A 27,206-nucleotide genomic window follows, 5' to 3' on the forward strand; every position below is an offset into this window, starting at 1 on the left:
GCCCTAGGCTCAGTGGTTTAGACCACAGCGCCACCCGTGTCCTTAATGGAGCAGTATAGCCATGGCTCCATCCACAGGCCCATCACTGCGCTATTTAGGCAGTTGGTGTGGGGTGCAATGTGGGGAGGGGAAAATGCTTCTTTGCTATGGAAGATCCTAGGCTGGTGTAGGAAAGAGGATAATAATAATAATAATAATAATAATAATAATAATAATAATAATTTCATTTATACCCTGCCTTCCCCGGCCAGAGCTGGGCTCAGGGCAGCTGACACCAGTAAAATTACAATAAAACATAATAGAAGAAATAAAAAGGATCAGATTGGGCTTATTGCTGTCAAATGTCTGAAACAGAGTTAGCTCAAGATCCATTGGATCTTTGTGCTAGTTACACACACACACACACACAGAGAGAGAGAGAGAGAGAGAGAGAGAGAGAGAGAGAGAAACCACACACACCCATTTGTTTCCCACTGGCTACTCTGGCTGCTGGTACAGATATTGCTGGAGGCAGCTTCTGCCTGCCCTTGGGTGGGCAAATTGGGGAGTTCCTCACAGGGAGGGCTCCCTTGTTGGTCCCCTGCTGGCAGAGGCTGGCAGATCCAGGCACCTCATCCACCCCCTAGCATGGCAGATGGGATGTTTGGATTGCTCTGCCTAGAATGTTCTGTATTTTTTTAAAAAACTATTTTGATGCACATATTTTACTTCAGATCGATTACAGCAGTAACAGTAGATCAGCATCATGTAGAAATGTGTAAAGTTGGAAAGGAGATGGTCTCTGTTGAAATTGTTAGACTGAGCATATGATCTGAAATGCAGGGAAGCCAATTCAACTTGAGGATGGAATTGGAAAGAGCCCAGCTTCCTAGCTGTCTACTGCCATGCTTTTAACTCATTGAACTGATCGATGTAGAAGCAGTCAATGCACCATGGTGACAGGATTCTGGGCTATTGAAATATACTCAGAGTCGAGAGTGGATTTCATGCTCTTTATTCAGCTCATAGTGGTGAGGAGGAATGAAAGTTCCCCCAAAATATCTGCTTTATATACATTATTTACACAATGGGCTGCACCCATTGGCTAATTCCAGGATTCTCCTGTAGGCCAATCAGGTTGTGGATTCACTTCCACCTGGAGCTGGTTTGGGTGGCTCCTGCGGACAAATCAGACTGCTTCATTCTTCTAGGACCAATCAAACTGCTGCATTCTGAATCCTATTGTTCTAGGACTAATCAGACTGCTGCATTTTGGATCCTATTCAACTCAGTACATAACAGCTATGTATACCATTTCAGACTCAATAAGTGGAGGTTCTCTTACCTAGAAACCAACCCGCATGTAGCAGCACATCAGAAAGAAGGTTCCACTCAAACTGTCGCCCTGATGTGCTCACTTCCTAAAAGGGTTCCAGCTCTTTTGCCGCCCTCTTCCCTTTGAAATGAGCCTTTCCATCTTCCTTCAATAGCTCACTGAAAGCTTTTACCATTACTGGTACAGGTCTGACTGGAAAGAGGGCGAATCATTTGCTACCATCCCAAAACTGACTTGGAAAAATCTTTCTTTTTCCGATTTTAGCTGGCCACTTGATGGTGCTGTAGTCCTCAACAATAACCTGGCTTGCTAAATGGTGAGCTTGTATGTGGCTGCAGTCATTTCCGCCTGACACATTATCACTCCATCAAAGGGGCAAATGGAGCTGTACTTTATAAATAAAATAGGAAACAGCTGCCTGCATTTACTGACAGCAGTTTTCCAGGATTACAGCCAAGGGCCCTACCTGGAGATGCCAGGGTTCAAAGCAAATTCTCTACCACTAAACTACTATCTCCATTCTTGGTGAAAGATGCCTGCCAATAATTGAATCCCAAAGCTATTTGTTTTGGATACATTTTAAAGCAGTGAGGGCCTACGTTTGAGGTAGGTGTGCCACACAACTCGACTCCACAGTGAGAGACAATGCCACCACTCGGTTCCACAAACTGCTACTGGCGAGATGGAGAAACCTGGTTTACAGAAGAGAAACTTGCAACCTCCCAGGAATTGTTGGACAATGCCCCTACCGAACTTCAGGAGGAGGGGGGGTTGTGGGCTCTTGACCCCGCCCACTCCTCCCGCGGGGCTGGTCGTCAGCCTCGCGGGAAATTCAGGGATTCCCTCAATTTGCATCCCCGTATCGCCGGCCAATCGGCTGGCGGCGGGGGCGGGTCCATCTGTGGTCTCTTAACGTCGGGGCAGCCCTGGGCTCGCCCCTTTTCTCCTTCGCAGCGGACGTGTTCTCCAACCCACCCACCCTTTAGGTTTTGCCATCGACTTGCTATGGGCTTTGGCTGGTCGCCGCAAGGGGCCTGGTAGGAGTTTTTCCATTTGGCTAATTGGCTGGTTTGGTGCCACTTGGTTTTTTCGCCTACCTCGTAGCAAATCGTCACAACTTCCTCGGTTTGGCGGTAGGCATTGGCCGGGGTATTGTCAAATGAGATGGGGGGGAGGAACGCCATCACCTCCCCCAATGCTTGAAGGGTAGTTCGTTAAAGGACTCCGAGGGGCGACGCCTCGTCTGAAACCTACGGAGGCTAGGGCCTAAAGTGCGCCCCCGAGCGGTAACTCCTCGGGGAGCGCCTAGGGATATGCATCTCGGGTTAGCTCCCCCTGTTGGTGTTTAACCCTTCCCGGTTAGACCGGATAGTCGGTTAGGGGCCAATGCCTATAGCCAATATCTCTCTTACCTGTAATCAATAAAGTTGTGGCCATTTTCGCCCATTAACTCTAATACTCGTGTCCAGTGTCTTTATTCATTCCACCTGTGGGGGGGGGGAGGGAATAGCCACGCAATAACTCCCATCATCCCTTACTATGGTCCTAGCTGGCTGGGGCAGGCAAGGTGAGGCTTCTAGAGAAACTTTGCAAGGTATTAATCAGGCTGCATCTTTCAAGTAACAATGAAAGACGTTGGTCACTCTGAGCAATTATGTGCAATAAGAGAGCAAGACATATGGTTTTCACGTATTCAGGCCTGTTTTAAGCATATGCGGCGCTTGGGTGCAAAGATCCGCCCAGCATGTGCCCCCCCCCCCCGGTTGCCCAGTCCCAGGCGCGCAGGAGGGCAGGCCTGGACAGCCTGCCATGGCGCTCCGACCGACAGGCGGGCTCTTCCCCGGACTCAACTCTCGGGCCCTGGACTCTCAGCCTGGCGCCCCTGAGAGCCCAGCGCCCAGGTGCCCAGCACCCCTATCACCTATGGGTAAGACGGCCCTGCATGTATCTTGGGAGGAAGGAAGTGCAGGATGGAAAAACTAACATGAAGACTGAAACAACTAGCTATGTTGTGTACACACACACACACCCCTGCTCCATTCACCAACCCTCCGTGATTCCCCCTGGCATGAACACCCTAGTTTCCCTTTCCCAAACCACACCTCATTTTCACCTTCCCAACTACGTTTCTGAAAACAGTTCTCTTTTCTATTGTTTAGTTCTGCTTTGCAGCCCTGTTTTCACTTTCACATCCATGCCCCCCTCCCGCTCCTTTTTGTACACACAAGCCGCCCCCAATGGTACCCTCTTGCACCTTCCTCCTCCTCTCACATATTGTGAGTGCTAAGCACTTTTCTCACTTTCCACCCAATTCTGAAGACACCATCACCTCCCATCCTGTAGTTCCTTTCATGCCCTTGGTTTGATCGCCACACCTCAGAAGAGGCTCCTTGGCCCGTTTTTAGATAAAATGGCAGTTTTGCCTCTGAGAGCAACCTCAATTGTGTGTTCCCTGATTTATCCCATACCTGCCACTTTTGAATTATATGCCACTCCAACACCACAGATATTGTTGTTTGCTGCAGCAGATACTTCCCCAGCACATCTGGTTCCATGACTGTGGAGAAAGACAGAGATTCCAGTCAAGGCTTCGTATTAGCATCAGAATCCACAAAAGCTTGCAAAGGCACTGGGTAAAGCTTTTTAAATCAAACAACAATCAAGAAAATGACCTTTTTGTTGTGTTTCCTGGAGCCCAGAGATCATGATGCACATTTGGACTGAGCACAGTGAGGGCACTTGCAAACTGACCCCACTGCATCTCACCCATTCTATAATGAAAACTTTGCTACAGTAATGAAACAAGTACACTTGTCTGTTTCTGGCTGCTTGCTTTGTTTTACTCTGCTTTGGTTTCTAGGAAATGTATGTGCTTTTTCACCTTCCAACGAAGCAACGGGGTTAAGGGCCAAACCAGCTTTTTCCTATTTTGTTTTGCAGGAGAAATTTCCCCTGACAGCACCGCGCTTTATGGTAACTCTATTAAAGAACTGTTGGAGAGGCTTCTATGTTGCTAGGCATCTGCGGTCCAGCATCTGTGGACTGCCTGTTATGCATAACACAGGTTATACTATTGCCAATCATCTTCTATAGATCCTAGGGCAGGAAGGCTGCTGACGTCTCAGATGATCCTCATCTCCCCCAGACGAGCCATCTATTCAGTATGCACAAAATTTACGGCAAGGTTAGGCTACATCCAGTCTTAATCAAACATTAATTCTGATAGGTTTACAGGGCAGTTGTATGACAATGAGAGTTCACGCTGATTTTCTTGTGGGGTGTTTGCATATCTTCTTGTTAATTATTCCTTCATCCCACATTTTTCAGTACACTTCCCCATTACTTTCCTAAATAAACTATTATTATTATTATTATTATTATTATTATTATTATCCCACCCATCTGGCTGGGTTTCCTCAGCCACTCTGGGTGGCTTACAGCACATAAAAATGGTAAAACGATGGACATTAAAAATTCTCCGCTACAGGGTTTCCTTCAGATGTTTTCTAAAAGTCAGATAGTTGTTTATTTCCTTGACATGGGCTGGGCTTGAGGAGACTGGAGGTTGTGTCTAACTTTATCTGAAGAAGTTAAATGTAAGCCAAGGGTAAATGGGATAGGTAAAAAGGTAAAGGACAACTGGGCAGTTAAGTCTAGTCAAAGGCGACTATGGGGTTGTGGCGCTCATCTCACTTTCAGGCCGAGGGAGCTGGCGTTTGTCCACAGACAGCTTTCCGGGTCAAGGTCCTCAAGGACCACCTCTTTCCATATGAACCTCCCTGGACCCTGAGATCATCTTCTGAGGCCCTCCTTGTGTGCCTCCTCCTTGAGAGATCCCGAAGGTGGCAACATGAGACTAGGCCTTCTCTGCAGTGGCTCCCCATCTGTGGAATGCTCTCCCCTGGGAAGTTTGCCTGGTGCCTTCATTATACACCCTTAGGCTCCAGGAAAAAACTTTCATTTTTAACCAGGCCTTTGGCTGATCTTATGGACATCCAACACCCTTTTAGAATGTGGTGGGGGTTTGTTGGGGAGGGGGTTATTGGGTTACTGCTTTTGGTTTGATTTTATATGTTGTGGCCTTGTTGTGAACCACCCTGAGACCTCCGGGTATAAGGCTGTGTAGAAGTTGAAATAATAATAATAATAATAATAATAATAATAATATGGCCAGCATTACTAAACTGCTTCTGGCACTTCTGGCGCAACGAGTGCCAGAGTGCACGGAAACACTTTTTTCCTTCCCGCCAAAGCTGTACCTATTTATCTACTTGCACTGGTGTGCTTTCGAACTGCTAGGTTGGCAGGAACTGGGACAGAGCAACGGGATCTCACCCTGTCGCATGGATTCAAACTGCTGACCTTCTCATCAGCAAGCCCATGAGGCTCAGTGGTTTAGACCACAGCGCCACCTGCATCCCACAAGGGGGTCAGGTGCAGAACAAGTTAGACTGGTGAAATGCTTGCCCATCCTTTCCCACACTTTCTGATTCCACCTACTCAATTGGGCAAGGGCTGGCTCAGCACCTGAACAGAAATTTGTTAGGAGCTCCATATGAGCAATTCTGTGCTTTGTACAGAAAAGGCAGGCTGTAAACAAAGGCTAAGAGCTAAAGGGCCACGCAGATCATTCCGCATGCCCAAAGGGCCTTTTAACCTGTGTTTCTCAAACAGACTGAGGTAGCTTGCCTGGCGGCATGGAACCACAACAACAGCCAGCCAGCAGTGGCATCGTTGCCTTTAACAGGAGGAGCGAGATGGTGGCAAATTTGGGACTCTGCCAGCACACCAGCAGAGCCAATCTCCCACTGGCGCACCTGCACAGTGCCCAGCCTTGCTGCCACCTTGCCATCCCCCCTGTAAGTGGCAGTGATGCCCCAGCAGGTGAGCTGCTCCTGCAAACATGCCACATGTCTGCTGTATTTTGAAATGATCAAAACAGATTGTCATGTGGCATGAGGAATCTGCTGTTATAATCATGTGCTGGACACATGGTGAGGTGACAGAAAGTCGATAGAAATCCAAGAAGAATATACCTGTAACGTAATGTAATGTAATAAGTCTTACCTATTTATTTTTATTTTTTCACTTTTTTTGTCTTTATGGATAATACTTCTGTATGCTTTTATTTCTTGTTTTGTTTAAACGAAGCATATATATATATATATATATATATATATATATATATATAATGTACTGGATCAGTCTAGGGCTCATCCAGATTTGTCTTTGCCCACCGTTTTCCTTGGGAAAACCTGATTTTTACTGCTGAATTGGAGCAAATGACAATCAGGGTTTTTAGCAGATTGCTGTTTGCTCTGATTTATCACTAAAGAGCAGGTTTTCCTGGGGGAAACCATTCACACCTGTGCTTAGAAAATGTGGAACAAGAAAAAAAAAACTACTTGGACCCATGCTTTCTATGCACGGGACAAGTGCAAGTCTTGATGAGCCCCTATTCGGTAATGGCATGCAGAAACCTAGTCCAAGCCAAAATCTGTCTCATTGCTAGATGAATATGAGCTTCTGAACTAAAATGGTAATCAGTAACTAAGCGTAAGTGCTGTGCTGTTCCAGACTTCTCTCCTAGACATCTAATTTGCTGAATTAGGGCATATAATAGAAATGCAGAAGCCCAATGATCTTTGAAGTCCCAGAGTTGTGCAACTCTTCACTAATTAATTACAGCACATTAGCTAAATGTCAGGTGTCATCTCATCTGCAAATATATGAAAACTTCCATGTTATCCTATGCTTCTGGCAGAAATGGCACAAGTACTAATGAGAATGTGCCGACACATCAGTCATTCTCAAGAGCAACTGCAGGGAGCTGTGAATGTACATATGTACATGGAAATGCAACATGTCACCCTGGGAATGAACTGTGTTGGGAAATCTGTCACAAACATCTCCCGAAGATCACAAAATTCGGAGAAGTGGCGATTCTGAAGGATAGAGTTGGAGGATGGATGGCGGCTAACAGATTGAGGTTGAATCCTGACAAGACAGAAGTACTGTTTTTGGGGAACAGGAGGTGGGCAGGTGTGGAGGTTTCCCTGGTCCTGAATGGGGTAACTGTGCCCCTGAAGGACCAGGTGCGCAGCCTGGGAGTCATTTTGGACTCACAGCTGTCCATGGAGGCACAGGTCAAATCTGTGTCCAGGGCAGCTGTTTACCAGCTCCATCTGGTACGTAGGCTGAGACCCTATCAGCCTGCGGACTGCCTCACCAAAGTGGTGCATGTTCTGGCTATCTCCCGCTTGGACTACTGCAATGCAATCTACGTGGGGCTACCTTTGAAGGTGACCCAGAAACTACAACTAATCCAGAATGCAGCAGCTAGACTGGTGATTGGGAGTGGCCTCTGAGACCTCATAACACCGGTCTTAAAAGACCTACAATGGGTCCCAGTACGTTTCCAAGCACAATTCAAAGTGTTGGGGCTGACCTTTAAAGCCCTAAACGGCCTCGGTCCAGTATATCTGAAGGAGCGTCTCCACCCCCATCGTTCTACCTGGACACTGAGGTCCAGCACCGAGGGCCTTCTGGCGGTTCCCTCACTGCGAGAAGCCAAGTTACAGGGAACCAGGCAGAGGGCCTTCTCGGTAGTGGCGCCCTCCCTGTGGAACGCCGTACCACCAGATGTCAAAGAGAACAACAACTACCAGACTTGTAGAAGACATCTGAAGGCTGCCCTGTTTAGGGAAGCTTTTAATGTTTGATGTATTACAGTATTTTAATATTTTTTTGGAAGCCGCCCAGAGTGGCTGGGGAAGCCCAGCCAGATGGGCGGGGTATAAATAATAAATTATTATTATTATAGTTGCATTTCAGTTTATGAACGAGGTCCGTTTGCATCAAAATGTGAGCAGAAACATTTCCCTTTCCTTACTTTGGACACACTCCAGCCAAAGTGAAGCATTAAAAATAATTCCACTGAGAGAGTTGAGCATTTGCACAAACCTTTTGGCCAGAAATTAATGTGCCTATGTGCCTGAACAGTGCTTAACTTTGGCTGAGAGAAGCCTGGTTCTTCACTCGTTCTCTAAGACAGCAAAGGTCATTGTGCAGAAGAACTTTCATCATGCCAATAATGTCACATTAGACATGCGCTCTCCACATGGGTGCCCAATTGTGCAACCATTTCATGCTCTTGATCTTCCGCATCCTCCTTTTCTTTTTGGAAGGGAAGAATCGTGAGAACTGGGAGTTTGCTTGGAACACCTTCAGCACCATTTTGAATCTGCATTCGTTTAAGTCCAGTTGCCACAGCAACTGCAATCTTGAAAGAAAGAAAATGCTCCAAAAGTGCATTATTTTAAAATGTATTTTCCATAAAATGCACATGCCATCCAAAATACGTACTTTTAGATACATTTTTTAAAAAATAAAAAACCAAGAATGATACAGCAAAATTTGGTGACTTGCACAAACCAAACAATAATTACATTCTGATCAGCTTATTACAACAGGGAGTGAAAATCAGGTTGTTTCATTTGAAGATGTGGACCAAGCAAACTGGCAAAAGATTGAATTGGATCAGAGATGCTACAAGGAAAGTTTGTAAATTCCCAACAAGGAAAAGGGTTAGATGAGCTTCTCACCTGTTAAACCAATCATCTGTATAGCGGGGATACGGATAGGGGTCATTGCTGCTGAAATCATAGCTGGCTTGAGCATTCTGGAAAACAAAAAGTTGGACAAATAAGCGTTAATAGATATATAGAAAAATTAATGCACATCAGCCATGTTTATTCATTTATTATCTTTTCCTTTAAATTTATATCCCACACTTCCTTCACACAAAAAAGGCCAGAGTGCCAAACACATATGTCAGGGGAAAATACAATTAATGTGTTTTTTTAAAAAAAAATTAAAAACTTAAAAAACATATTTGAAACAGAAATTTCTGGAACAACAATGGGATATCAGCTTTGCCCAAGGCATGATGGATAACAGCAACAACTGGGGGAAAGAAAGACATAACATCTTACAAGGACAGGAAAAAACACCACAGACAGAATAATTGCCACACACAGGAAGAACAAAGATATAGTTGGAGTTCCTCACTTGTAGCTTTAATGTGTCAACATGAATAGAAGTTATTGATATTGCAGTTTTTGTATAAAGGATTATTATTATGACTGGATGGATTATTATGGCTGGAAGGATTATTATGACTGGAAGGATTATTATTAAAGACCCTGATGTTGGGAAAGATGGAGGGCACAAGGAGAAGGGGATGACAGAGGACGAGATGGTTGGATAGTGTTCCCGAAGCTGCCAGGATGAGTTTGACCAAATTGAGGGAGGCAGTGGAAGACAGAAGTGCCTGGCGTGCTCTGGTCCATGGGGTCACGAAGAGTCGGACACGACTAAATGACTAAACAAGAACAACATTATGACTGGATGTACCTTAGAAGGTGACCCGAAAACTACAACTAATCCAGACTGCGGCAGCTAGACTGGTGACTGGGAGCGACTGCCGAAACCATATAACACCAGTCCTGAAAGACCTACATTGGCTCCTGGTATGTTTCCAAGCACAATTCAAAGTGTTGGTGCTGACCTTTAAAGCCCTAAACGGCCTTGGTCCAGTATACCTGAAGGAGCATCTCTACCTCCATTGTTCAGCCCAGACACTGAGGTCCAGCTCCGAGGGCCTTCTGGTGGTTCCCTCACTGCGAGAAGTGAGATTACAGGGAACCAGGCAGAGGGCCTTCTCGGTGGTGGCGCCCACCCTGTGGAACACCCTCCCATCGGATGTCAAGCAAATAAACAACTGACTTTTAGAAGACATCTGAAGGCAGCCCTTTTTGGGGAAGTTTTTAAAGTTTGATATTTTATTGTGTTTTTAATATTTGTTGGGAGCCACCCAGAGTGGCTGGGGAAACCCAGCCAGATGAGCAGGGTATAAATAAATTAGTAGTAGTAGTAGCAGCAGCAGTAGTAGTAGGTCCAGGGATCAATCTCCGCCATCTCTATCTGAGATCATGGACGGTTACTGCTAGTCAGAGCAGACAATACTAATCTCATCTGATCTGCTTTAAGGCAGCTTCCAATTAGACCGAAAAGATTAGACAGAAAGAATATCCTTCTGCTGTTTAAATATGTCTGAAGTAGCTGTCTTTTAGACCTGCTGCCTTCTTTTGCCTGGGGCAGCGAAGGATGCCGATCTTTGCATCCTCCTTTTGCACTGCTCTTGAGAAGCAACCTTGCCAAAAGAAGATCAGAGCTTCCCCTACCCTTTTATGAAAATATTGTGCCATGGTGTGACCAGTAAGCCCAGATGCTTCTCCACTGTGGCAGTAATGACACAGACAAAACAAATGACCAAATGTGGATAATTAAATTTATACATTTGCTTTCTCCAGCGGGAGAAGTGTTTCTGAATGAAGAATTAAAAGAACCCCATGTATTATTCATAGGAAGGATTTGAGCAGATTTGAGAGGAAATTAAATCCAGCCTCTAATTTACCGAAATCTCATTCTCTTAACAAATAACAGATTTTCACCAAATGCCAGACTCCTTGCCTAACACATCACCTTCAGCTGTACCTCTTCCAAGATGTATTGCACCCATTGTTTCTGTTGAGGTCCCTTTGCATCACCGTCCACATTTGATGAGACCTATTGCAGTGGTGGAAAACCTGTGGCTACCCCAGATGTTGTTGGACCTCAACTCCCATCACTCCCAGACAGCATGTCCAATGGTCTGAGATGATGAGCCAACATCTGGAGGATCTGGAATGGGGCAAGGGTAGGGCAGAGCAGGAGCAAGGGCAGGGTTATGTGACTACACTGGCAGGAATATCAGACTGGCTTCATGTGTGTGTCTTCATGAGTGACCGCCCCCCTTCCACCGTATAGGTAAGCCCCAGTAACCCCAATGTCAAGAGGACAATGTTTTGGCATTTCCCACCACATCAGTCACTGTTATGGAGGGCCACAGGTTCCCTACCCATACTCTATGTTAAGCCTTTGAGATTTGCTTAAAACTGCATGCTCAACTTGGGACTTCTGAGTGTAAATAAACCTTCCAAGGATTCCTCTGCATTTGATGCATTATTGCATAATGACCACTCCCCACATTAAATGGGGGGCGTCCTTTGCGTGGTCGCACACAGCCCCTGGACCCTATGCAGCACCATTAGCACAGGTTTGGCTTCGCCTTCCCCAGATGGGATACCTGGAGGTCTCCGCCTACCTCAGCCAGTTGCCCAATCCCTCCTGGGGAAGCGTTGCCAAGGTGAGCAGGCCAGGTAGGGGGAGGGACCACCTGCCCACACAATAGGGGGAGGATCTCACCTGGGAATCTCAGTTGGCTCCAGAGTTTCTCCCGCCCTACCCACCCTCAGTTAAGACTTCTTTTGCAGGTTAACCTTTTCTCCACAGGTACGCGGGCGCTGTTACGTCAAGGTCGCTATTGAAGGGCCAGAAAGGAATTCGCCTGCATTGGCAGGTTTGCCTTTCCCGTAGCAAAACATCACAACTTTGGCGGTATCAGGCCTTAGGCAGAATCCTTCCCTAAATGGGGGAGGGCGTGCAGTGGTGACCCACGCCCCCTCCTCTTTGTGGCAGCGATACCAGGGTTCCCCGTTAAAGGGGTTGTTTTAGGGGAGGCTTTGGCTCTACGCCTAGAGGTTGTCATTGCTCTCCCCTGCGACAGCAGCATAACGGGGGCGGGCTCTCTCTGCTTGAACATATGTTCTCCAGAGCCAGCCCACCCCCCCCCCACACACACACTGGATAACCCTGATGTTCCCCAGATCGCCGGCGGGGAACTGGGAGGGATAAATGCCCAATGCCTGAGCCAAGGTCTACCCACATCTGAAACATAATAAAGTTGTGGCCACTTTTAATCCCATAGCACGTTGTCTTGGGTCATTATTCCACAGGGGGCCACCCAGGGTTTGGGGCACTCTGCCTGTCCACGCAAATGTCTTCTGCTTGATCTGGATGTATGTCCTAAAATATCAAACCGCTGGACTGTATAGCCCCCAGATGCCTATTCCTGGACTTTGAAGATGCTCAAACTCAGGACGAAAGGGAGAAACATCACTTGGGAAGACAGGCGAACAAATGCCAGTGTACTGGAAGAAGCAAAGATCACCAGTGTTGAAGCAATGATTCTCCAGCATCAACTTTGTTGGACTGGTCATGTTGTTTGGATGCCTGATTATCATCTTCCTACAGTCATACCTTGGAAGTTAAATGGAATCCATTCCGGAAGTCTGTTTGACTCCCAAAACATTTGAAAACCAAAGTGCAGCTTCTGATTGGTTCAGGAAGCTCCAGCAGCCAATCAGAAGCCGCAGAAGACCTGTTGGACGTTCGGCTTCCAAAAATAGTTCGCAAACCGGAACAGTCACTTCTGGGTTTGTAATGTTTGGAAGCCAAAACGTTTGAGAACTAAGCTGTTCGAAAATGAAGGTACGACTGTACACTATTCCAAACTTTAAAAATGGAAAGCATAATGCTGGTGGTCAACAAAAGAGGTTTAAAGGCTCTCTCAACGCAAATCTAAAAAAATGTAGTATAAACACCGACAATTGGGAAACACTGGCCTGCAAGTGCACAATTTGGAGAACAGTCTTTACCAAAGGTGTCATGGACTTTGAAGACGCTCAAACTCAAGACGAAAGAGAGAAACATGCTAAGAGGAAGACACGCTTGGCAAACACTCATCGTGATCAACTCCCGCCAGGAAACTTATGTCCCCACTGTGGAAAGATGTGTGGATCCAGAACTGGCCTCCACAGTCACTTATGGACTCACTGTTATAACCATGTTCATGGCTACGAGTGATCACCAAAGAAGATTCCTGGGTTACTGCAACATGGTACCAACAGCCCACCAAGGGCTTCCATGGGCCCCACAAGAGATTGTGAACCCAATGAAACAACAACAACAAATGGATATATGCAGGCCACACAAACATACAAACGAACAAACAAACAAACATATTCTCCATGCCCAGAGCAGTTTCTCCTCACTCTCTGACCTCCTCACAAAATTTAGACACAACCCCTACACTTCTGATAGGCTGCTGTACCTTCACTGCTTAATTCTAGGTGGAGAAAAGGAGACAATGAGCTGGAATGGATGTGCTGATTAGGAATAGAAAGGTGGGAAAAGGAGATGTGTGAAAGTGGCAGTGCCTTTCGGGGGCACAAGGGAGGGCAGTGCCACCATCACACAAAAACATGGGTCCAAGGCTTGGATCCTCATCATGTTTGACAAGGCATGACTCCCAAGCCACCATTAAATAAAAGCTGAGATTAGCTTCCATGGATTGCAAAGTAGAGACTGCCTATTACTCGCTTGCCATGGTCACCATGGCACTTGGATTCATTCCAAGTTCATATTTTGTGTCACTGGCAATAATGGATCTGTAATTTTTATAGGCCACTCCACGGAGACAGATGTGATCTGCAATTTGATGGCGGCTCGGGAGAATGTCATGTAAAAATCATGCAAATGGTACAAGAAGATACATATTCTATTTTAGTTTTAGTTTTAATGTATTTACAGTGGCACCTTGGTTCTCAAATGCCTTGGTACTCAAACAATTTGGAACCCAAACACTGCAAACCTGGAGGTAAGTGTTCCAGTTTGCGAACATTTTTCAGAAGTTGAATGTGTTCCATTTTGAGTGTTACACTTCCGTTTTGAGTCCTTCACTGAGATCTGTCAGTTTTTGCCATTTATTTTGCATTTTTGTTTCTGCTGCTCTTTTTTGTGTGTGACTGTGTGGAACCCAGTTCGGCTCCTGACTGATTGATTGATTGATTGATTGAGTGAGTGACTGCAGTACATTGTTGACTGCTTTCATTTTATGGAGCAATGGTCTCGTTAGATAGTAAAAATGTTAAACTGCTGTTTTAGGGGTTGTTTGTAAAAGTCTGGAATGAATTAATCCATTTTGCATTAATTTCTATGGGAAAGGGTGTCATAGTTTTGAACGCTTTGGTTTTGGAAAGGACTTCCAGAATGAATTAAGTTTGAGAACCAAGGTACCACTGTACTTAGTTTACATTGCATACCTTGAACGAAACAGTTAACAATAACCATTCCAAAACAACTGAGGTGCTGAGTGGGTTGCATGGGTTATTTTAGGGGATGTAAATATAAGTATGGTTACAAATCATGATTTTGAAATTTCCTTTTGTGGTTCAAATAGTCTTGTTTCCATGTATATGATATGAAGTACCACTGTGTGGTTGGACCATAAAGAAGGCTGATCGTCGAAGAATTGATGCTTTTGGATTATGGTGCTGGAGGAGACACTTGAGAGTCCCATGGACTGCAAGAAGATCAAACGCATCCATTCTTAAGGAAATTAGCCCTGAGTGCTCACTGGAAGGACAGATCGTGAAGCTGAGGCTCCAATACTTTGGCCACCTCATGAGAAGAGAAGACTTCCTGGAAAAGACCCTGATGTTGGGAAAGATGGAGGGCACAAGGAGAAGGGGACGACAGAGGACGAGATGGTTAGACAGTGTTCTCGAAGCTACAAACATGAGTCTGACCAAACTGCGGGAGGCAGTGGAAGACAGGAGTGCCTGGCGTGCTCTGGTCCTTGGGGTCACAAAGAGTCGGACACGACTAAACGACTAAACAACAACAACCACTGTGTGGCATCATAGTGACTTCTCTGATTTCTGCATTCTTCCTTTTCCATGCCCTGTGGCAGCCACTTTGTGACTGGCTCCCACACCACTTTTTTAGAATTCCACATGTGCCCACCAGCCTCAAAAGTCAATTGCTTCCAATTGGCATTTTGTGTTAAACACCAACAGTATAATAATATTGGAGCGGTAACTGTGGGAGGTGAGGGGGAAATCCTGGAGTTGGAAAGGCATCATCAACAACAACTGCTAGAGAACTTAATGGCATACTCATCCATCACCAACATTTTCAGAATCTTCCTGAAGTTAACAAGATTTGCAACCCTCGTTGCTTGTTTTTCACAAAACTCAAAATAAACTAAAAGACAAAAGCCGACTGCCAAGCTCTGATTTTTAATGTGACCCTGACTAATCTGGAAACATGACTTTTCAGAACAGAAAGGAGGACTGAGGGTAAAAATGAAGGGGTCTATTGTTAAGTACTCGCTGTGAGATCTCCACTTATTCATTCTAATTGCAGAATGTTCTCCATGCCAATTTCTTTGCAAGCTGGTTCAGTTATGCAGCTGGTTCAGGGCTGCCAATACTGTATGCATTTACTTAGGCTGCTGCAGTGCATACCTGCTGTTTCCTGAAAGCTCAGAGCAGATCCCTCCAGTTTTTCAACTGCCCTTACAAAAAAACAAAACCCTGGGTCCTTATCCATCCCTGGAATTGCCTCACCACCACCAAAACCACCTCCCCACAAAAGGTATGACCTGAAGGTACATGAGTCCACTGCTTTGTTAGCTGTAGGTCTGGTCAGTTCCTTGGATGAGTGACTGTCTGAAAATCACATGCTCACTGCCTAAGATAGATTCAGTGATGGAAGAAAGGCAGGATATAAATCAGGCGTGGGAAACATTGGGCCCTTACAGAGGTTGGTGAACTCTCACTCCCATCATTCCTGACCACTGGCCATCCTTGGTAGGGCAAATGGGACTTGTATTTCAGCCAGTGGCGTAGCGTGGGGGGTGCAAGGGGGGCTGGCCGCACCGGGCGCAACATGGGGGGGGGCTCGCCGCCTCTGGAGTCGCCGAAGAGCCTCGGGCGCAGGCTGTAGCAGAGCCCCATGTCTCGCGGAACCAACAAGCTGTGCATGCGTCCGGGCTGAAGACGTCCAGCAGGCAGCGGCTCTCAGCGCTCGCCGCGGTCCCCGCTCGTCAGGGCCACGGAGGGCGTGCCAGGCAGCCTCTCCTCACAGCCCCGCCACCGCCGCTGCTGCTGCAGCTGCTGGGCCATGTTGCATTTTCCTCGCCTCTCTGCCCTCCTCCTCCTCCGGGCAAGTGGCGTCGTTTGGGCGGCAGCGCCAGCGGCAACTCGCCTCAGATCACCTGACACGGACCCGCCGCCGCCGCCGCCGTGGCTACCTTACCATAAATACCCCAGCCCAGGCAGCAGCAAGAAGAAGCTGGCAGCGGTGGCAGGTTAGCGGTTAGGGGCGCAAATTACTTGCCTTGCCCCGGATTAGGGGGCGCAAATTACTTGCCTTGCCCCGGGTGTTGACAACCCACGCTACATCACTGATTTCAGCAACATCCAGACCAAATGTTCCCCACATCTGATACAGATGTAAGAACAAAGTAAGAAATTCAAATGCGAGCAGCAGCATGGTCCAGAACGGACATTCATTTAGCATTGTTTCCTTGCTACCGAGAGCACATTATCATTTCTATTTCTTCGACGAGATGCTGTCGGCAAGACTGCGGCCAACATTTTACCAGCAATTTACTGAATGTGTAAATTGATGGAATCCCTGCTATCATTAGCTGACTCAATAAGAGCTCCAGAATTACGTTAATCAGATACAGTGGTTTCTGCAACTGATTTGAGCATCGTTCAGCTCCTCTTCTGGGGAGACGTTAAGAAAACTCATCCATCATATGGATAAGAAATGTGCAGATACTGCAGCGGCAGCAAAAACCCTATCAAAGTGGCACATGTAGACTGAGGCCAGACTGTATGGTACCCACTGATGATTGTCCCTTTTATTTTAGCATACGCTGCGTCTATTTTGTATTGATGTGCACAGATGTGTGTGTTTTTCTGTCTGCCAACAGAAAACCCCCATCATTGAGCCCAGACACTGAGGTCCAGCTCCCTCACTGCGAGAAGTGAAGTTACAAGGAACCAGGCAGAGGGCCTTCTCGGTAGTGGTGCCTGCCCTATGGAACGCCCTCCCATCAGATGTCAAGGCAATAAACAACTATCTGCTTTTTAGAAGACATCTGAAGGCAACCCTGTTTAGGGAAGTTTTTAATGTTTGATGTTTTATTGTGTTTTTAATATTCTGTTGGGAGCTGCCCAGAGTGGGTGGGGTATTAATAAATTATTATTATTATTATTATTATTTTATAAAGATTGCCAAAGGCTGGTTATTTGATTATTTCTGGTGTATTTAGAGTTCCTCAAATATAAATTTGGCTATCACAACACCTCCGTCAAATGCTGGGAAGGAATGAGCATTTTCATGTCTGCAGCTGGCAAATTAAGACCTGCTTGAGGAGGAGTGATGAAGCCCTAAGTAACATTTCTATACAGTACTGGTAATTGAAAAGGAACTATTAAAAGCCCTCGACCTTGAGACCTTTGTCAATCATTTTGCAAAAGTGCGTAAAGAGTGGTGCATTCAGCTTCTTTAGATCTACAAATGTCTCCATTCCCTCTCAGCGAGTGACAATCTGTTCTGCCAGAGATGGCTATTCAGATACAAAACATGCACAGGCCCCAGGTATCTCAGGTTGCTCTTACCGTATTTTTCGTGTATAAGACACCCCCATGTATAAGACACCTCCTATTTTGGGGGACTCCAAATTAAGAAAACACCCCTTAGGACTACCCATGTATAAGATGTGCCCTGATTCTAAACCATTTTTTTTTGGTAAAAAAAACCCCTAGTCTTATACATGGAAAAATACGGTACTTTCCTTGTGCTGAGAGTCTACATTCCTGGTCCTGCCTGTGCTGCTTCCTGAATCACTTGTTTTGATTGTCTGATTTGTATGTCAAGGAAATGTTTGTAACTCTACAGTGGTACCTTGGTTCTCAAACACCTTGGTTCCCAAACACCGAAAACTCATAAGTAAGTGTTTTCTAATGTTTTTCGGAAGCCCAATGTCTGATGTGGTTGTTGGCTATTATTTCTGTGGTGCCTGCAGCAATCAGAAGCTGCACCATGGTTTTTGAACATTTCGGAAGTCAAACAGACTTCTGGAATGGATTAAGTTTGGCGCTTTTGTTTTTGCTATTTATTTTGCTTTTTTTTTGGAGGCTTTTTCGGTTAATTTGTTTTTGAGACTGTGTGGAACCCAGTTCAGCTACTGATTGATTGTGTGACTGCAGAAATGGATAAAAGCCCCCCATCCAAACAATGACTATCATCAGTGCAGGTAAGAAAAAATAATAATTTTATTTTTATCATCTACAAAATTGTCTTATTTATTTTATAGTACAGTACATTGTTTATTGCTTTCATTTTATGGCTCAATGGTCTCGTTAGATAGTAAAATTCATGTTAAATTGCTGTTTTAGGGGTTGTTTTTAAAAGTCTGGAATGGATTAATCTGTCTTGCATTACTTTCTATGGGAAATCGTGCCTTGGTTTTGGAACCCCTTGGTTTTGGAACTGACTTCCGGAATGGATTAAGTTTGAAAACCAAGGTACCACTGTACCTAGTTTGAAAGCCTTTTTCCTTACTGTCATTTGAATTTGATTAGTGTACACACACACAACATACCTAAATTGATAAATATATGACTTTTTTCAGGGGGGGGGAAATGTTTAGGGTGGCAGTTTTAGCATAAAATATACCAATATACTTTTCACCTTCCCCCTTTCAGGATCTACTGTGTAACTAATGAAGCTTAAGTTTCAGGGTCACCGATCCCAGAGGAGCCCCAGAAGTGACTATAATCCACATTTCTTTTTTTTAAAAAAATGGATCTAGTAGACTCAATTTGAGTTGCACAACTCGAAAACTATAAAGCACAGGAAATTTTTATGCACACTTTGACATGTGAGATAATCCAGTGCATCAATTTTAACCAAAATCTGAGTTGCAGTAGTTGTTGTTTTGTTTTAAAGTGTTGATCTGTCATGGAACAACCCCACTGAAAAAGATAACAGTGGTTACCATTACAGTTCAAGCTTTAGGCCCCTAAAAGTGTAGGTCCACCACTGCCCCCTTCTGTGCCCCCCTCCCCTGATTTTAAATCCTGGTGCTTGAATGCATGTGCTATTTTGCCTGCATTTGTGTCAGATGCTTTTCATACGAAGCTGTGGGAGATTCCCAATCACTGGTGAACACACCCATGAGTAAGTGTCAGGCATTCCTCTCCAGAGGGGGTAAAATATTGCCTATAGCCTATTTTACAAGCTACTGGTTTTTTAAAAAATATATTGTTAATTTTTGTAAACATGAAGCATTGCTAGAAGTCTGTTCTTGTTCACATCCCCCTTGCAAATGTACAAATCAAAGTGTCAGTTCATGGTAAATTCTGTTATAAGAGCCTACTAGTGCTCTTCCAAGATAAAACCCACCATCCAGTGGGAAATCCAATCTCTCTGTTTAATGGTATGTGTCATGGATGAGGAACCTGTGTCTGTGACCCTCCAGAAGTTGCTGGACTAAAACTCCCATTATTCCTGACTTTTTTTTTTTAATGAATATTTATTAGCATTTTTAAAAACAAGACAAAAACAAAAATAGACAAAAAGTAACAAAAAATACAAAAATCCAAAACTTACAAACAATTAAAAACACATAAAATTTAAATTACTTATTTTAATTTAACTTGTTTCTCAGACCTCCTCACACCTCCCCTTCTTGTTTAAATTGTTAGCTCAGCAAGCCCTTATTGCTTATTTCTCAACTTTAACTTAATAATTTATTTTAACATGTTGTTATTTCACTTTTCCTCTTTCTTCCATATTCTCAATTTATTTTTGCAAACCTTATTTTCATTTAATTTAAACCATTTTAAAAACCAATTTTTGGTTATCCAAACTTAAACATCAATATTTATACATCATCGCTCATTCTTAAACATTTTTCTAAGGTCAACCAAAATTTCCCTTCCACGGCTTTCCCCATTTTCATACAAATAGCAAAGCAAAGATAAAAACAGAACAAATTATAATTATGTACCCTTTGGATTCCCAAACTCCCCATTATTCCTGACTATTGGTCATGCTGGTTGAGGCTGTCAAGAGCTGAAGTCCTAAAAACATCTAGAGGATCATAGGTCCTCCACTACTGGTATAAGTGCAGAAAGTATTGATCTGATGCATAGAGATCTCTCCTATCCTACTTAATTCAAGAGGGTTCTGGAAGTTTCTGGAAGCTTCTCTGTGTGAAAGAAACAAGCAGAAGGTTCATGATATTTGGGTTATTCCTTCAGAGAAGCTGAGTACAGCTGGCTTAAACTGGTTCTCTTATCTCTTCTGTCAAGGTCATGCTGACTATAAAAATAGGCCAGAAGGAGTCTGGGTTTCACATCCACTTTCTATCTCTTTTCCTTCTGGTGTGGTGTTCTGTACATAGTATGCTATAGTGTTATAAGTTATTGTAAGTTTAAGTTATGTCTGCTACAACTAGATTTCTTATGGACAGTGCCAATCCTGAACATATTGGATTTGTCACCATTAAGCTCATTTGCTTCAGTAGCAGTAAAGTTCTGCTGGATGAAATATTAATTGCCTCTGGTCTATTTTTTGGGAATCCTGCAATGTGTTTAAGTTTTTACTCTGCTAACTATACGTTGGAATCTGCTCTGGATCAATATTGAGTAGAATTTCAATGACACTAAAATGGCAGCCAGAAATATCTCCTTGGAATACAGTGGTACTTCTGGATCCGTTCAGGAGCCCGTTCGCATCTAGAGGTAAACGTAACTAGTGATGGAACGTCTGTGCACGCGCGAATCGCTTTTCATCACTTCTGCGCATGCACGTGATGTCATTTTGAGCATCTGCGCATGCGCAAGCGGCGAAACCCGGAAGTAACGTTACTTCCGGATTGCCGCGAAGCGCAACTCGAAGCGTCTTCAACCCGAGGTATGACTTATGCTAAAACATGCAAAACAAAACAAAACCCCCACTCAGAGTAGAATATACTCTGGCTAAACTCTGGACTTAGTTACTCAGTTACTAGTTTAATTTACTGGTTGAAGGCTCCTGGTCCAGTCACTATGTGAAGTAGAACTATGGGGATAAAGACTAATCAGCATGATTCCAATCATTGTCCTCTCCCAAATACTTCTCCCTCTCTCTTACATGTTTTTTTCCCTTCCACAATTTGTAAACACGAAATCCACAGCTGTTCTCCTCATATTCATCTTTTCAATAGACACTTTTCTCTCACATTGTGGTATAGCTTTATTATTCCTTCCAGAAGGTCTTTTATCCTGGAGAAGTTTTGCCTGGCAAAATTACCGGCTTTGTGTGTGTAGTCTGAGCTGTGTAGCAAACTGTGGAATACATTATGCTTCGTATTTTAATTATCAGCTCAGAATGAATGATCCTCTTGATGGGGAAAAATAATAATAATTCTTTGAAAGTCAAAGCTCCGTAGAGTTTTAGTCTCGAAGAAGAACATTACTTCTTATGTCAAACAAAGCCATCCCTCTGCTCCATCTTGGAGGAAATGTAGGATATAAATCTATCCAATCAATCAATAGATCTCTACTCTTACTTTGTAGAAAGGAGAACTTTAGATCTTTGAGCAAATTAAGGTGGTGCGTATTTTTCAGCATGCCCAGCAACCTTGCAAGTGAAGTTTTAAAAAACATAGTAAGGAGGAGAAGGGGCAGAAGTTCTGGGGCCCAGTACAAACATCTTGGGGACTTACCCTCTAACCATGGTCCTGGGAATCTCTATTAGAAAACAAGAGTTATAACTCAAAACCATGAGGCTTTCTTTATGAACATGAAAAATGTAATACAGTGGTACCTCAGGTTAAGTACTTAATTCATTCCGGAGGTCCGTTCTTAACCTGAAACTGTTCTTAACCTGAAGCACCACCTTAGCTAATGGGGCCTCTTGCTGCCGCCATGCCGCTGGAGCCCGATTTCTGTTCTCATCCTGAAGCAAAATTCTTAACCTGAGGTACTATTTCTGGGTTAGCGATGTCTGTAACCTGAAACGTATGTAACCTGAAGCATATGTAACCTGAAGCATATGTAACCCGAGGTACCACTGTACTACAAGCAGAGTAACTATTATGATGATGCTAACGTAAGCATACCAGACCTTAGAAACCACCCATACAGGGGCAGCAGTATTCCTTTCCAGCAGAAAATGGACACTGGCATTTAAACCTAACAGCCAAGTGACAAGTTAATGGCTTGATTTAAATATTAATGATCCAGATGCCACTTGCAAAAGATCAATTTCTTTACCAACCTCTGAGGCATTGTGCTGGTCATTTTGTTATGTTCTTCAAAAACATAAGAGGACAGAACAGAAGCCATCTGTCTAAGGCAGCAGGTTACAACTCTATAAGTCACAACGAGGTTTCAATGAAGTTATTATACAGGTTTGGATTCCGGTTTTATGCATTTCCACCCCCATCCATACATACTTGGGGGGAAGTATGTAAGTTGGATAGACATGAACAGATGGTTGGCTTGGTATAATTGCACTAATGGGGGGTGCAATATCTGCTTCAGAAATGAAACCTCTGTGATAGCCAGAGTATCCTCAGCATCAGGGAACCAGCAGATTCATCTCTAAGAGTCCTTATTCACTGGGTAGGATGCATGGAGACTTGCTATTTAGGGTAACCTAAATTCAGTCAGCTGCTATTCTGGTCCTGAATTGCCTCTTAGTTCATTCTCAGGCACTGTGAAATGGTTCCCATGGAATATGGAGGTGGCATCAAAGACCTTCAGGTTTCAGAGGTTCCTGTCTCTGAGCTGAGCAAGAAACTTTGAGCACTTCAGAAGTTTGAATGGTTATTACACATTCACCCTGGGGTCATCAGGCACTGAGAGTCAGTGGAGAAGTTCCTGAGATCTTCAACCACTGATGATTTCTTAGTTTCCTTTGCTATCTAGGAGCTGTATGCTGAGAACCTTGGGAGAAAGCTTCCTTGTTTGAATAAAATAGTATCGTGTAAATAACACCCCAGCTTGCAGCTTGTCTACAACAGACTAAACAGCCTGTTAAAATGTGTAAAGGTAAAGGTAAAGGGACCTCTGACCTTTAGGTCCAGTTTTGGATGACTCTGGGGTTGCAGTACTCATCTCGCTTTACTGGCTGAGGGAGCTGGTGTACAGCTTCCAGGTCATGTGGCCAGCATGACTAAGCCACTTCTGGCGAACCAGAGCAGCACACAAAAATGCTGTTTACCTTCCCGCTGGAGTGGTATCTACTTATCTACTATTTATCTATTTATCTACTTGCACTTTGACGTGCTTTCGAACTGCTAGGTTGGCAGGAGCAGGGACTGAGCACCTAGACTTTGTCACACTTTCTATGATTTCATATCCCTGGACTTCAGACACCTCTTCCTCTCCTTTCCTCCCAATCCGTCCATCCTCCCTGGACTATCTCCACTTTATACAAGCAACAGTGATAAGCCCTTTGACATCCGAGTTGAGATGCATCTATTGCCACCCAATAAATGGAAAGCCAAAAGTCTTTCCCAACAGCTAGGCATCTCTCCTTGCTGGACAAAAAATGCCAAAGAAAGAGAACAAAAGAACTTCTGCTCTCCTTCAGCTCTGGAATGGTGGTTGCGCAACAGCACCCATGTGTGGTTGTTGTTGCCTTATATGAAGGGTAGCCAACTGTCATGGAAGAAAGCTAAGAGTTAGGGGATTGGTGGTGGGATAACTATGAGTGGTCAGAGGGAGGAGAAGAAAAAGCCAACTGGGAGGAGCAGGTGTCAGAAGCTGAAGAGCTAACAGGGTTTAGTCTGAGGCAGAGGAAGTCCAGAATTAGAGGCAGAAATGGAGGTTTGGGGTGGGGGAAAGAGGCAGAGATGAGGCAGGCTGCTGAAGAAGCCAGGGGGTTTCCCTGTTCTGCTGTGACCAGCTCCCCCACCCCCCAGTCTCCCAGAAACTGCAGATGTATGGAGAGGGCAGAGCAAACGCAGGCAAGATGAAGGAGCCTCATATTGCTTGGAAAGGAGCTGGGGAAGGAGAAGACTTACAGAGCTGTGGGAAGGTGGAGGACTTCAGTCCTCACAACTGTCTCACTGGGGCAAGATCTACTGGGAAGAGTTGCTGTGCTCACTAGGCCTAAGCTGTTTTGTTTCTTTGAATAGAGTCGATTTCACTGACACCTTGCGAGTTCATGCTGATCTGCTCCTGATACCAACATATGCTCTCCATGTGTTGTCAAATCCATTCCTGGCCATTTGCCATGCTGACTGGGGCTGGCAGGAGGACACCACTCCATAGAGCAATCCCTGCCTTACACCACATTGTAGATTACCACACTGACAACACCTGCCTTCACCAAGCCAGGCTTTAGGTTCATCTAGCTCCATAATGTCTAGTTTCATGACAGTAACATTGCCTCATATAGGGGTCCTTCCCAACTGTCTGAGATATTTTGACCAGACATCTCAGGGACTTGAGCCAGAACTTTCAACATGGAAAATATGCCTTCGACCACTGAGCTATGCTTTTCTAGACATAGAATATATCCCAGTGGCTACTGAATGCTCTCAGCCACTGGTACCTGTTGTAAGAACTCCATTCTATGCATCTCCCGAGTATAATTAAAAGCATTCTCCTGTCATCTTTATTTAGAACAACCTATTATACATCTCGTCACACCTCCAGTGTTGCTAGAGGGAATTCAAAAGGGCAATTCTAAATGTCACCCATCCTGCACAATATTTCACCAGCTCTATTTCCAATTTTCTTCTCTTGGCTGTGTGTGCCTTTTCTTCCCACTCAACAGAAGGTTTCTCATGGGGCGACTTCGGAGCTGTGTTAAATCATGGCAAGCATGACTCCATCTATCCTCAGCCTGACTCATTGCAGCAGAGAGCCCTACTGTGCAGCTGACATCAAGTTTGGGAGGCTTATATATGGGAATTAATAAACTTTGCAAACTGCTGGACCATCTATCATAACCTAATCATGACAGACCATCTCCCTTTTCTAGGTACGTTTCTTATCTATTCTATATATATTGATCGCTTGCCGATCAGAAGGTTGGCGGTTCGAATTCCTGCAATGGAGCAAGCTCCTGTTGCTCTGTCCCAGCTCCTGCCAACCTAACAGTTCAAAAGCACACCAGTGCAAGTAGAGAAATAGGTACCACTGTGGTGGGAAGGTAAACAGCGTTTCGGTGCGCTCTGGCTTCCATCACGGCTTCCATTGCGCCAGAAGCAGTTTTAGTCATGCTGGCCACATGACCCGGAAAGCTGTCTGTGGACAAACGCTGGCTCCCTCAGCCTGAAAGCGAAATGAGTGGCATAACCCCATAGTCGCCTTTGACTGGACTTAACCACCCAGGGGTCCTTTACCTTTTTACCTATCCCATTTACCCTTGGCTTACATTTTACTTCTTCAGATAAATTTAGACACAACCTCCAGTCTCCTCAAGCCCAGCCCATGGTATAATATTTCCTTCCCTAACGTGATAATATCTTGATATTGCTCCTATGCAACAGGTGATTATTCTGCAAGTATGTATGCAATGAACTGTTGCAAGTTGGCATAGTTCTCTGCTGTATTCCAGTCCACATATGACTCCACATCTAAAATCAAAACAATCACCCTCTTCAAAGCCTATATACTACTCTGGTCCTCCAATCTCTTCCCTGGCATCAATCTAAAGCAATCAGACTTCGCTCGGTATACCTCTGCTCTTGCCTGCAATTACTCAGACTCCAACACTGTTTTGAAGGACTCTTTTGTGATGTCCGTATGCCTTAATTTCCCGAAGTAAACAAAAGCCCTGCATCCCTCTGGGATGAATCCATCTCTAGACACCTCGTTCATTGTGTGCTTGGTCTGAAGCCTAGCAATGCAAGCAGAATGACACAGAATGACTCTTTTTTGCTTTGCTCTCCCTCCCTTTTAGCTCAAAAGGCTTTGGAACGGGTTGTTATGTGCCTCAGTCTTGTTACCAATGTTATCAGGGCATTCACAGTGTAAAACCTATCGAGCCAAGAAGGTCTTGCTTGATATTTTATGCAAGAAGAAATGGTCCCCCCACAATAAATATCTATATGCCATTTTAATATTTATTTTTTAATTGCCAGAAGATTGCCAACTGACAAGAAGGTGTTGGTCTGGGGTGCTCTTTTGTTTTTAACAGAAGCTTAATTTGAGGAAATCAACTTTTCGTGTATGAGAGTATGATTACTTGTAACATCTGTAGACTTAGCATCTGTTGGCAACCCTACCCATATTCCTTTTTTGATGCACAATTTCATTCACTTTCTGAGATTATATCTGCAGCTATTTTGTGCCAAATCATGCCATGGATTCATTAATACCTTCTTCCACCAAAAAGGCTTCCAGAGCAGATGGGGAAAGGCTTGTGGCCACCCAAATGTTGTTGGACTACAGCTCCCATCATCCCTCACCATAGTCCACACTGGCTGAGACTGGTGGGAACTGGAGTCCTAAAAATATCTGGAGGACCACAAGCTCCCCACCCCATATTAGATCAATAACCAATCTGTGCTCACAGGCAGGCTTGCAATCTAAAAGACACGACCTCCCCCGACACTAAAAAAAAATGATGGTGGAATTGTTGCATACTGTAAACTTGTTTCAACAGAAAGGGTATCTCTGCTGAGTCTCACATAGGCCTAATGATGGCAAATATGAAGAAGCAGAAACTGATAGTGATAGCTCAGAAAATTATATAGATGTAATTCCATGTAGTAGTCATAGAGTCTTAAAGCATAGAGCATAGAATTTCAGAGCTAGAAGGGGCACTGCTGGTTACCTAGTATAACCCCCTGCAATACAGAAATAACCACATCCAAAATAATCTGTTTACCTAATTCCACCCCTCTTTTTCTCAGCTCTTTTTATGGAAATGAGTGCCTTATGTCGCCTTGAAAATGGAGGACAATAATTTTCAGAATGCATTGTTTTTTTAACTGTACTACTGGTGGTTTCTTTTGTTTCTTTTGAGGGGGGAGCTGCTTCTCATAAACTGGCAAAACCAACAAGATGCTGAATTCCTTACAGTTCAGCAGCTTGAGGCTCCATTTATAACAAAAGCTATTAAAAAGTGAATTCAG

General features: G+C 44.5%; 1 protein-coding gene across 1 annotated transcript in view; it reads right to left on the reverse strand.

Moving 5' to 3' along the window:
* The window catches only part of PCSK2 (proprotein convertase subtilisin/kexin type 2), a 130,987-nt gene that overhangs the window by 24,865 nt on the left and 78,916 nt on the right, over window positions 1–27,206 (reverse strand). The window contains exons 6-7 of the mRNA XM_079969865.1: window positions 8,920–8,996; window positions 3,784–3,872 (exon numbers count right to left, since the gene is read on the reverse strand). Coding sequence (XP_079825991.1) covers window positions 3,784–3,872; window positions 8,920–8,996 — 166 coding nt within the window. The remainder of the gene's footprint in view (window positions 1–3,783; window positions 3,873–8,919; window positions 8,997–27,206) is intronic.

The sequence above is a fragment of the Podarcis cretensis genome (genome assembly GCF_951804945.1).
Source record: "Podarcis cretensis genome assembly, chromosome: 3".
Taxonomy (NCBI): Eukaryota; Metazoa; Chordata; class Lepidosauria; order Squamata; family Lacertidae; genus Podarcis; species Podarcis cretensis.